General features: G+C 44.7%; 1 protein-coding gene across 1 annotated transcript in view; it reads left to right on the forward strand.

The window, feature by feature from the left end:
- PRIM1 (DNA primase subunit 1) overlaps nt 1-12679 on the forward strand; it is a 349710-nt gene that overhangs the window by 89893 nt on the left and 247138 nt on the right. Inside the window, exon 2 of the mRNA XM_069653478.1 lies at nt 4944-5101. Coding sequence (XP_069509579.1) covers nt 4944-5101 — 158 coding nt within the window. The remainder of the gene's footprint in view (nt 1-4943; nt 5102-12679) is intronic.

Genomic DNA, 12679 nt, shown 5'->3' on the forward strand with positions numbered 1-12679 from the left:
TGGTGGTGCGTGGGGTAGCCATATAAAAAAATAAGGGGTTCCAACGGGGTATTGAACGGGAACTGCTAGAAACAGAAAAAGCTGGAGGGCCTTATTCAAAGCGAGGGGACCGCCCGAGAGAACAGCGCCAAGATAAAAGACTTACAGTTAGCTTGTAGTGAACTTAATTATAAGAGATACACAGAGAGGGTACATGCAGGGGGGGATAGGCCGGGTGGACTACTGGCCTGGCGTTCGGTGATCAGAGAGGTCAGGGATGCGGAAGGTCGAATTTATAACACCCAGGAGGGGGTAAACGGGGAGTTCCTCAAGTACTATAGACGATTATATCAAGATACAGGAGAGGACATGAGCCAAAAAATACTGGAAACAATAGAGGATATGGGGCTGCCCACCTTGGATGACCTGGAACGCGCAGACTTAGACGCCCCCATTACCGCGGACGAACTGGAGGCGGTGATCCAGCACCTCCCCACATGTAAAGCGCCCGGGTCGGATGGGTTAACCAGCGAATTTTATAAAACATACAAGCAGGAGCTACTCCAGCCGCTGCTGGCCATGTTTAATGAAGCCTATGAGCGGGGGGGAACTGCCGGCGTCCCTCCGCGAGGCAGTGATCGTCCCGCTCCTGAAACCAGGTAAGCCGGATGTGAAATGCGGGTCTTATAGGCCCTTGTCCATGCTTAATTAGGATAGCAAAATACTCACGGCAGTGCTAGCCAACATACCTTGGGTAATCGGCAAGTTCATACACCCAGACCAAACGGGTTATGTCCCCGGCAGAAATATCACAGATAACCACAGGAGGCTGCACCATATCATTGATCAAACTAAGGAAGACTCGGGCGAGATGGCCATCATGTCGTTGGACGTGGTGAAAGCCTTTGAGTCAGTGCGGTGGCCGTGGTTGAAAGCGACCCTGAAAGGATACGGAATGGGACCAGGTTATACTAGATGGGTCCAGCTGCTATACAGCTCCCCGATTGCGAGAGTTAAAACTGGACCCACAATTTCAGACAAATGGCAACTTAGCAGGGGGACCAGACAGGGTTGTCCCTGGACACCCAGGTTATACATCCTGGCATTAGAGCCGCTAGTAATATGCCTGCGGCAACAATACGGGGAGGTGGGTATTCGCACGACAGGGGGCACACACCTGATATCACTGTTTGCAGACGATGTGCTTCTCTACTTGCACTACCCGGAAGAAAACCTGCAATATGTGCTGGAGGTGATGGATCGTTATGCCACCCTCTCGGGCATGTCGGTGAACCCCAGGAAATCTAGCTTGTTTCCCTTGGGAAGATATAGGAGAACCCCATCGACGAGGCTACCTGTCCTGCAGATACCCTGGCAGACCGTGACTTTCAAGTACCTGGGTGTGAATATTTACCACAAGATGGAGATAAAGCACAAACATAATACAGAGAAAGCGATTGAGGGCATTAGGAATAGCATGGCGTTCTGGTCTAGATTACCACTGGCCATGATGGGGAGAGCAGCGCTGCTCAAAATGGTCGTTCTGCCCAGACTCTTGCACTTTTTTGTGAATGTCCCATACTTGATCCCCAGATGCTTTTTTGTGAGACTCCATGGCATGTGCAGGGGCTTCATATGGGGCAACTCCAGGAATAGGGTGGTCCTGTGGAAGCTACAGAACACTTGTGATAAGGGGGGCATAAACCTACCAAACTTTGAACTGTATTACTTGGCGGGACAGCTGTTGTATGTGGCCAGGTGGTTGTCTGCGGAGGACTCGGCAGAAGCTAGGCTTCTGCAGGGTGACTCAGCCCCATACTTTTTAAGAGAGGCAGTGTGGATGCATAAAACTAAGATGGTGGGGGGGGAGACTATTGGAGCTGGGCTGGGAAGTTTGGCGCAGAGCATGGAAAACGGTGGGCGACCCGGACCTGCTCTCTCAGCAAGTCCCGCTAGTGGCTCTATGCGGGGACGACACCCAGTTGTTCGAAGCTGTCCGTAGGTACTGGAAACCGGTGGGTCTAGCCATCCTCGGAGACATATGGCAGGAAGGGGAGGTATTGGAATTTCATAGGTTACAGGAGGAGACCGGGGTGCATAGTGGCCAATACATTACATACATCAGGCTCTTGAAACGGTTCAGGGGAAGGTGGCCTGAGACGCCACTGGCGGAAGAACCTGATGCCACCCTGGAAATGATGTACGATATCTCGTAGGGTGGACATGCAATATCCAGGATATATGAACTCTTAAGGGCGAAGGCAGAGAGGGAGCTACTCCAGCTGAGGCATAACTGGGAGAAGGAGATGGGAGAATCCATGACAGATGGGCAATGGGATAGAGCTCAAAGATACCATGAAAAGGTTCCCGGAATGCGAGATTCCAGCAGATCCAGCAGTATGTCACCCACAGAGCCTATCTGACCCCTGCAAGAATAGCCAGGTTTGGAGGCTCAGCCATACAGAAATGCCCCAGGTGCGGAGAGGAGGAGGCAGGGTTGCTGCACATGTTCTGGGCTTGCCCAGAGGTGCATAGATTCTGGGAAGAAATCAAGACGAAAATGGCCGGTGGGGGTGTGGTGCTGGATAAGGGGTCTGCTGGGGCATGCATGCTTCGGAATTTCCCCAGGCCACGTAATTTAAAGCATATCAACAAAATGAAAGACCTGGCCTATGTCCTGGCCAAGCAGGATTGCAATGTGTTGGAAGGCGGCCCATAGGCCTAGAGTGGAGACATGGTGGGTGGACCTCCTGAGATGGGCAGAAGCAGAAACTGCGGTTTGGTTTGAAGCCGCCACCAGGGGGGGAGAAGAGGAAGTGGGTCCCCTGATGGCCTGGCGGCAACTGGTGACCTCAATAGCTACCCCTCACCAGGTCAGTCATGACACAGAAGACTCAGATGAGTCGATAAGCACTGAGATTCCCGAAAATGCTCATGTGGATGACACTGATGAAACGGCTCGAGTTTGTGGGGACGGAGGGGGGGGAGGACGGGAAATGTATAATGTGTTGATTTGACATTGATTATGAACGTCCTAAAAGTTGTAAAGTTTGGTGTGTTGTTTAAAAATAATTGTTTTTAAAAAAAAAAGCATTTCTTGAGAGCGTTTACTTGTGGCTCTAGCGTGAGATTATTCTCCATCAGAACCCCCAGGTTTTTTTTACAATAGGTGAGGGTGCTGGGGTTGTCCCGAGTTCCCTTGGCCAAGGGATGAATTGGTTTTCTCCTCCATTTTTTGTGACAAACATTATTTCGGTTTTGCCTGGGTTGATTTTGAGGGAGTTGGAGTTCATCCAGAAGAATACATCGCAGAGGCAGTTTTCTAGCGTTGAGTTTCTTTGTGGGTTGTCTTGTATTCTGAAGATTATTTGTGTTTGGTCAGCGTAGTTGTAGCAGGTGAGGCCGTGGCTTTTGATGATTCTGATAAGTAGATATAGGTAGATGTTGAATAGTAGTGGGAGAAGGATGATCCTTGTGGTACTCCACAGGTGGAATCTCTCGGGCTGGATTTGAAGGGTTTCATCCATACGGTTTCTGTTCTGTTAGTTGGGAAAGATTTGATCCATAGTAGGGCGATGTCTGTTATTCCAAGTCCTTCTAATCTCATTATGAGGGTGTCATGGTCGACTGTGTCAAATGCTGCCGATGGGTCTAGGAGTATCAAGGCAGTGCTGTTGTCCGAGTCTGCGTTGATTTTTAGATCGTCCCATATTGAGAGTAGAGCTGATTCCATTCCTCTCAGTGGTCTGAAGCAAACTTGTGCCTGGTCTAGTAGGCTGTGCTCTTCTATAAACTCTTGGGTTGTTTTGTATATGTACTTTTCGAGCAGCTTGGCTGTAGACGGGATGTTGGAAATGGGTCTGTAGTTGGAGAGGTCTTCTACGTTTCCCGCTGTATCTTTGAGTAGTGGCCTGATGTATGCAGTTTTGAAGGCTTGTGGCACTTTCCCAGTTGTGATGGAATGGTTGAGGACGTTCCTGTGATATTGCATGGGTGTTCCTTGTTTAAGAATCGATTTGTATATGTCTGGTGGGCAGGGGTCTTCGGGGGACCCTGAGTTATTACTTTCATTCACCAGTTTGACGAATGTCTCCACTGATATTTCTGGGAAACCTCGTAGTTTGTTTGGGTGCTCCTCCTGGCTGTAGGTGGGGGTTGCAGATCAGACGGTCTGCTTTGTATGGTTTGTTGGATGTTGGTGATTTTGTTTTTGAAGTGGTCTGCAAGGTCGTTGCAGAGTTTTGTGGACGGAGTTGGTGTGTTGTTGCATCCCGGAGGGTTTTTGATTTCGTTTATAATTTTGAAGAGCTCTTTTTGGGTGTTTGGTGCTTCGAAGATTCGGTTGTCGTAGTAGTGTTTCCTCTTTGCTTTTTGTATTTCATTTTTGTAAGCCCTGTTGTGTTGTAGGAATTTCAGTTATTTCGCCGCATCCTTTTCTTTTCTCCAATCAAGTTCCAGTCTTCGTTTTTTTTTCTTTTCATGGTGCTAAGTAGTGGGGAGAACCATTTTGCCATTGACCGTTTATTAGAAGAAGCAAAGGGTTTTTCTTTGGCGATGTTGTCTATAGTAGTTATAATCCAGGAATGCAGCAGGGTTACCTTTTTGTCCAGGTCATCATCTTCCATGAATGTTGGGTGTGGTTTGTTTAGTTCCAGGAGTTCATGACTAATCGTTTCCTAATATTATTGGCTATAGTAAGCAATCTGATATGTACCCGATTGTTGTGCTTTGCTTTAAAGAGACATATTCTTAACTGACAAATTTAAAATGGAGCATGAGCTTTACGGCCAGGAAAAGGCCTCCATGAATATTATTTAATGGACGGACCTGTGTCCCTGTTCAAAGCAACTGTTTATTACCTGTTGGCCAAGCCAAACAATTGTCGTGTCTTGATGGGCTTTGTCACTTCTTTTGTGGCTGAAAGTTGACTTTGTTCTGTTATTTTTTTCTTTGGTTTTTGTTAGTGACGAAGAATTATTTCCAAAATCGTGAGTTTTCTTTCACATTGAAAGATGATATCTACGTTCGATACCAGTCGTTCAGCAACCAGAATGAGCTGGAGAAGGAGATGCAGAAAATGAACCCCTACAAGATAGATATTGGAGCAGTCTATTCTCACAGGGTGGGTATAGATATGAAAACACTGTAATGCTTTCTGACCTGTCCTTTGGGCTTCAAGGACTGTCACCTTGATGGTTGTCTGTTGTCCAGTTCTTTCAGAAGTTGAACTCTATCAAAATGTAGAAAAATGTTTGGTTTCATAGGAGGTCTAGACTTGATGCTCTTGGGGAGGAGGCGATATGGGAGTGGGGAGGCAGAAGTGTGAAGGTACATCTACTCTTCAGCCTGACGCCGCCCGTCTGGTTTTCCAATCCCAGAGTATGATGTGAAGCATCAGTAATGTGATTTTTGGTGTCCACTTTGGAATGATCATATCCTTTAGGAAGGTATTTGGATATTAATAGGAATGTCTGACTCCCCTTCCCAGCCTCCCTCCCTCGCCAAGGATATAGGATGTAGTGTTGGTGACTTCAACATGTTGTTGCATGAAAAAGCAAATATTTTGGCACACATCTTTACATTTTACATTTATTCTTATTTAAAATGGTAATAGTTAACTAATGAATGTATAGAATTCCATACTTTTTGTGTCTCCCAATTGGAAACGGGAGTTCCATCATTTGAATATATAGGCATTTGGGACACTAGTGCTGTGCGAATCCATTATCGTAAATGGACATTGATTGGTCTGTTATACCAATGAAAATGTGTGGTAGAGGAGTTTTCCTGTTATTTATTTTTCCGAAGGCAAATCACTCGGGTAGATGGTCTGATTTACTGATTTATGCTGTGCTTTCTCCTTAAAAATTTAGCAGAACTAACCTGTTTTCAATTCATGAATTTAAGGGGTTGAACCATGAATACTACATTTAAAAAGTCCAGTTTTTCATCACCGTAGTAGCTGGAGTGATATTTGGAAAACTGGTCCACTTCACCTTCAAAATTGGCCTGGATTCAGGATGACCTAATGTCCCGATTTGTCCCTCTTTCCCATTTTTTTTTTATAATTTTAGAGGCATTTAAAAAAGAAAATAATTGCTGAGGAATCTTTGTTTTGTTAATGGGACTTATTGGGCCCAGACTTTGCCACCAAGAGATTTTGGTGAGATTCTTTGCAATGGCATTGTGATACATCAGGATGCACTTTGTAACAAACGTTCCGTATTTGTGGATGTGAACTTATCCATTTGGTGACCCACACAGTCGCACATCTGGTCGATATAACTGGGTACCGTAGACATTCACCCCCTCCACCGCCCTCCTCTTTGGAGTTTAACACAAAACAGCAAAAATAAATGCACCACCTCAATACCCCAACCCAACTCCCCATCTATATTTTTGTTGTGTTAAAATTAATTGAAAAAAGCCCATGTTATGGGATTCACAGTGTTTGCATTAGATATTTTTCAGCAATACCGTTGCAAAAGCTTCAGGTGCGTTTCCGGGCAACAAATCTCTATTCGGAATTGTTTAGTGTGTCTGATATAATGGGATACGTTTGCTAGTTTGTTTCTGGCAAATGGGCAATGGTTTTATTGTCTGCTGTAGGCTGGAATGTATGAGTGACTGTGGCAAGAGAGTGAATTGGTGCCTCGATGCTTGATGTGATGGCGAGTATTCTCCCCAATGTATCTTATCCTGATGTAACCTGCCACTTCTGGTTGAGACTCTTGCCTGACTCCTACAACGTGACTCCATTCTAATAAGAGAACCTTTCATTTGGTAGCAGGGCTGATGGTTTATATATTAATGTCATGGCATTTTTTTGTTTTATCACACAGCACTTGTAAGGGGATGTTATCACCTTTTTGACCAGTGCAGGTTAACAAAATTCCTCAAGCTGGTAGTGCTTTTTTAGCAGTTAGCAGAGCGTATGTTTTGTTGGTGAGTGTTTTGTGACTTTGACTATTGCATATTCAGCGAGCATAATTGACACAAATGGGCAGATTTTGCCATCTGCCTAGTTGTGTTGCAATACCATGTTAGTTCCAGTGTTCTCTTCACGTTCAATGCTTTTAAATCTCAGGAAAAGGACTTTTTTAAAGAACTGTCGGGATTGGTTTCTAGAGCCTTTCTACAAGAAGCTCCTACTTTAAATAAACCTCTTGACTAGAGAAGGCATGCGAAAAAAGGACAGATTGTTCAGTAGGTGGTCCGTGGAAAGATCCTTTTATTTGTGCCTGAGCTTTCTATAAACCTAACCGGCAGGTTTAGGGTGGCGGCTGGCTCCAATTTAATGCAGATTAGTAGTACTCTTCTTTTGACAATTTTCCAAATACTGCAACCTATCAATCTTTATTATAGTGTTAGCTTGCGTAAGACACTGGGTTATGTGCAGCACATGTGTGTTGGGGAGGTCTATAGGAAGTCCCAGAACTTGGCTTTGTGAGATCATTTCTCCTTAGTGTGTCTCCATGCCCAACTCTCTCACGCCCAATCTGGCACTTATGGGTCAATCAACATTGGCTCCTATTCTGCCTTGGTGGCAATGCCTTTGAGGCTAGTACCGATTATGAGAGTTGGCCAGATTCATGAATTGAATACAGACTAGCTGAACAGCACTCACACCATTGATTCCTTCACATTTTGTCCTCCTTCATGTGTTGTCCATGAGTTAGATGGAGGCCAGAGAATCATTGCAGCAGTGAGGTGTGCCAAACGAACTCTGACTTTGTGTTAGATAGCACCGTCCACTGCCAACAGCGTAGCTGTAGAAGATTGCCAAATATGGTGGGGTGAACGAGAGGGTGTGACTGTGCAGAAATTGGGGACAGGCTTGCAAAAAACAGATTTGGCCGAAGCACCATCCTACATTTGTTGGGACAGGCTTGCACTGCTTTGTTGGTCAACTCCTCTGCTGCTCAACTTCCAGTACCTGGAGGGTCCCTAGCGGTTTCTGAGTTTTATAGTGCAGAGAAGACTTGAAGGAGATGTACCACGATCGGCCTATTGCCTCCTCAAAATGAATAGAGATGCTAAGGCCACGCGTCAGTGGCGCAGGTTGTGCACATGAAGTATGTAAAGCGTCATTCACCCACATGGTGTTGGGCCAAGAATGTCAGAGCTCCAGGGATTTTCCCCTTTGTTGTCCTGTGTTTCTACCTAGATTCTCTTCCTGCATAATGGAATCTCTAAGAATGCAGAGTGCTGGAAATCTTTGTGGATTTAGAAATTGCATGCGAGTCTTAAAGGAACTCTGCTTTTTCCTAAGGATTGAGTGGGCATATTGACCAGCAACATTGCAATGGACAGTGTTCTTATTGGTAAGTGTTTCCTGGAGTAGCCTGTGATGATTCACTGATGCTCCCCGCCTTATTTGTGTTGTCCCTTCCTGCTTGCTACTGCTGACCCGACTTCCTGGCCCATCAGCCAAGGCTCCTGGTTCTGTTAATCAGTGAGGTATCCATTCTCTTCTCTCAAATTCACTCTGCTGCTCAAGAATGTTTGTGGCGTTGAGTGCCAACACCTTCTGCAGTAATAGTGCTCCTGGTTGCTGGTACTTCTCAGGGAGATCCATTGAGCATGTTTTTATTGTTTGGCTGGAGGTGAAAGTCGCACAGCAAGCATGCCAAGCTCTTGTGCTTTCATCTCTTCACCCCATTCATTTTGTTGCATGCTCTGCTATGGTCTAGCGCCAGCTTCAGATCTGGGCAAATGGGGTATGTTTTAGGACAATCTCTGAAGAAGGCAGTCCACAGATGCCAGAATGGCTCCTGCATTAAGCCAACTTTACTTGCTACAGCAGTTAATTCAGGAATTAACCTTGCCTTCCCCAATAAAGCATGTTGAGACAGAATTTCATTTTTGGGGATTCTGTAGGGCTTTTTTAGGGTCCCCCTACCTTTTTTGCTTTTTGGCTCCTTTTTGTTTTTGCATCACTAACCTCTTTTTGGTGGTCAGAAGGACCCCTTGACATGTCAATCCTTATTTGAGCATATGGTCTTGGTTCGCTCCTAAGGCTACCAGGCCCAGTGGTGCTTCCTAAGCAACACATTTGTTTCCCAGACTTCCTACATTGATTTTAGGGGGTAGGTAGGTTGCAGCTCTTATTTAATTTGGTTTCACCAGGGGTCCAAGCCAATTTCCTGCATTGATAGCCGAATTTACCTTTTTGGTAGTAGATCAATTTCTATTCCTGGGCTGGCTATATCTCCTCTTGTGGCAAGGGGAGGGAAGTTCTGGGTTGAGCAGCAGATGAAAGGACCAACCAGATAGTCTGACCTCCTAAGCCTCTCTCCCTAGCCCCCCATTGGTTTTGGTGGGCTGACTTTCACCAGTCCCTCCTGAGCAGCGATATTAAATGGGGAAACTCTGTATCTAAGCTTGGTGCTGACATTTTTGGGAGAAGCAGGTTCATTACCTACTGGAGAATTCACCGCTTTTTTCAGACCATTGCTTCCTCCATCATCCTGCTGGCTCCATTTGTGTGCTGGGGTAAGCTTTTCATGCTGGGTCAGGCTCCAAGTCGTTGTACCCTGCTTGCTGCTGTTCATCACTGAAGGGGTCTTCCTTGATACTGCTGCCTTCCTGGATGGGTGTTGGGACTCCCCCCCCGCCCCCCCACCTCCAACCCATCTTTCAAAGCCATCCTGGGTTGCCCCCACCATAGTCATGCAACTGTCTTGTGGTGGGCACCCTTCCTTTCATGTGACTGTCTTTCTCTAGTAGTCACCCTCCTTGCTTGGAGTAGTCTTCGCCACTGCTTGTGCTTCTGGCTAAAGGGGCTGTCTTGGTTGTTTAGCCTACCTGGAACTGACTTTTCGGTAAACAAACACTGCGAGTACTTACTTCTGGGTCCTGGGGTTATTCAAGATACTCACCCTCACCCTGTGGTAGATATTATTCGTAGGCAGGTCTGAACTGCATTTTCTAGTTGGCTTCCGTTGAAGTTCTCACCTGCTGTGCATCATCTACATAAATGGGTCTGGTTCTTGAACCAACCTCTAACTCTCCATTGAAGTTTCCCCATGGGTTGTATTTTGCCAAATCGGCATTGTGGGGGTAACGCTGCATTTTTTCCTATACATACAGATTGGTATTGACTTTGTCGCATTGATTTCTATGGTAACGCTCTACCCACCTAAAACCCTTCTAAAGTCACTGACACTTACCGTTATTATAACACACAAGTTATTTTATACTGTGTTGGGTTTGCTAAACTAATTAACTAAAATATATATGTGTAACATAATGTATTTTTCAGTGTACCAGTGGGTTATTTTCTGATGGATAAGTGTGTGGACTAATTTTACCTTTCTCTCAGTCTGCTTCCTCTTTCTAGAGCTAAGCCTGATTGCTCTGCTGTGCTACCATTTTAAGAAAGGTTCGGCTTCACTTTTGGGTTGGGTGCTCTGCCCCAACTTAAGGTTAGTGGTGGTACAGCCTTGACCAGAGGCCTGTGCAAATACCGCCTTAAAACAGCTCTACAGATAATCGTCTTACTCGCCATGCTTACCCTGTAAAAACAGGTAAACGCCCCCAAAACGGGGAACAATTGATGTATGGGAGTCTGCCTCCTCACAGATCCATGGATCTGTTAGAACCAGTGGTACCAATGAAGCTGTGCCACAGAAATGAGCTCCATTGTTACTGTTTGTTCGAAAGAGGTGAAAATGTGTGCTTTCATTTGTGAATTACTGGGGTCCAAGAAGCACTGGACTATCGTTTTCAAAGATACAATATATTTTACTTTCCATCCAAAGAACTGCATTTGGAGTTGGTTTCTTTTTTACTCCCTAAAAAATCATTTCAACTCCAAACTTAAAAAAAAATATGGAGTCAAATAAAAATGTGTCACCTCAGTACCGTGTCTCCATTCTGTCTTCTCATCTTTCCCTCTTGTTTTTGTCTGTCTCTACTATTTTGGAACCTCCACTTTAACCACAATCTGTATCTTCATCAATTCTTTAGTACGTTCCCTGGTTGCTTATAAGTGATCTCCTTCAGTATTCTTCTTCTACATTATTGGGAGCCTTGCCCTCCTGCATAACAACCCTTCATCCAGAGTAGTTTGTCAGAATATATTTTCCACACTGCATAGTAAGTTAGTAAGTGAATTGGGAACAGCAAAAAATGGGCGGGGGGAGTAGCTATTCTGTTTAAAAGCGCTTGCGAGCTCCAAAATGTAAGAATTTGAACTGGGATGAAACTTCACAGGTATCCTGTATGTGCCAGTTTTCACCCACTACATCTTGTCAAGTGGTCCTGTATTATTGACCTCCGGGACCAGCTAGTGTTTTTCTGAACTCCATGGATGCTTAATTGGGTACAGAAGCCCTCTGTTACTCAAAGTTAATTTTGTTAGGGGATTTTAACATCTGGTGTAATAACGATAAAAAAAAAGATATTCTTGATTCACTTCATCTCCATATCCTCTCTAATCGCCACTGGTCACTGTCTAGGTTCTGTATTTTTCAGAGGTCTTGCCTTTTGCCATCTTGATAATATTCAAGTTAGCTGGTCAGACATTATTTGGTGAATTTAAGCATGGTTACCGATTTATATCGTAGGAAAATCAAAGGTATTCACTATTCCACAATTACGTAAAAATAAAAGATCTCAACCATATTCTTGCAACTAAATTACACTGTGATGTATTGGGATCATTAAAGGAATTAACATGCACTTATATACGAATCTGATCCAGCAATTAAAAGCTAATTGTGACACTATAGCTCCCCAAGAAAGTAAAAAATGTGCAAAGAAACGACCAATGGTTTAGTGAAAATTTAAAATCTTGTGATCTTGTTAAAGCTAAGCTTGCATTAAATATGTATGAGTGAGAGCATATTGGCAAAATCTTCCTGCCTTCAAAAGCAGATAAATCTGGCAGATAATAGGCCAAAAGCCCTTTTTAGGACAATCAGTAATTTTTCTAATGCTACTTGTCTAAATACTAGCCTTTCGAACTCTCACAAAATGGCAAATTATTTTTATGTATTTTTCTTGGATAAAATCAGCCAGATTAGATGTAATATGGATTCCAAAACAGTGACCGGCTCTACTGAGGTCACTATTGACCAGGTGATGGATGAAGGGGTAACTGCACCTTAATTTACATTTTCAATGGTGACAGAAGAAAATATTGAAGCTTATTGCCAATCTTAAACCAACTAATTATCTCTGACCACTGGCCAAACAACATGCGCAAGCCCTCTCCAAGCCCATTCAAGTTCTAGTTGATGGTTCACTGATTTAGGGCTGTGCACCACTGGAACTAAAGAGCCAATTCCTCCCCCCCCACTGCTAAAAAAGCCCACATTGGACCACACAGTTCTTTCAAACTATCGGCTAATGACTGATGTTCCTTGTCCAGCAAACATTTTGGAGAAGGTTGTGACCGAGGCATTAAAAGAATGTAACATTCTGGATGATTTCCATTCGGGGTTCATACCTGGTCAATGGCGCTGGTTGTCTGCAATGATCTCCTCCAAGCTGCTGACGAAGGTGACATCAGCATGCTTGTCATGCTGGATCTGTTGGCAGCCTTTGATACAGTGGATTCTGCGGTACCTGGACGTCCCTGGCCTCAATGGTTCGATTCATTTCTCACTGAACGATTTCAACAGGTTAGGATGGGCCCTTTTTTGTTCAGAAGCATTACCAGTTACATGTGGTCTGCCTGCAGGGGCCATCTTTG

This window comes from Ambystoma mexicanum, chromosome 3q (assembly GCF_040938575.1).
Source record: "Ambystoma mexicanum isolate Mex_15411 chromosome 3q, UKY_AmexF1_1, whole genome shotgun sequence".
In the NCBI taxonomy this organism is placed as follows: domain Eukaryota; kingdom Metazoa; phylum Chordata; class Amphibia; order Caudata; family Ambystomatidae; genus Ambystoma; species Ambystoma mexicanum.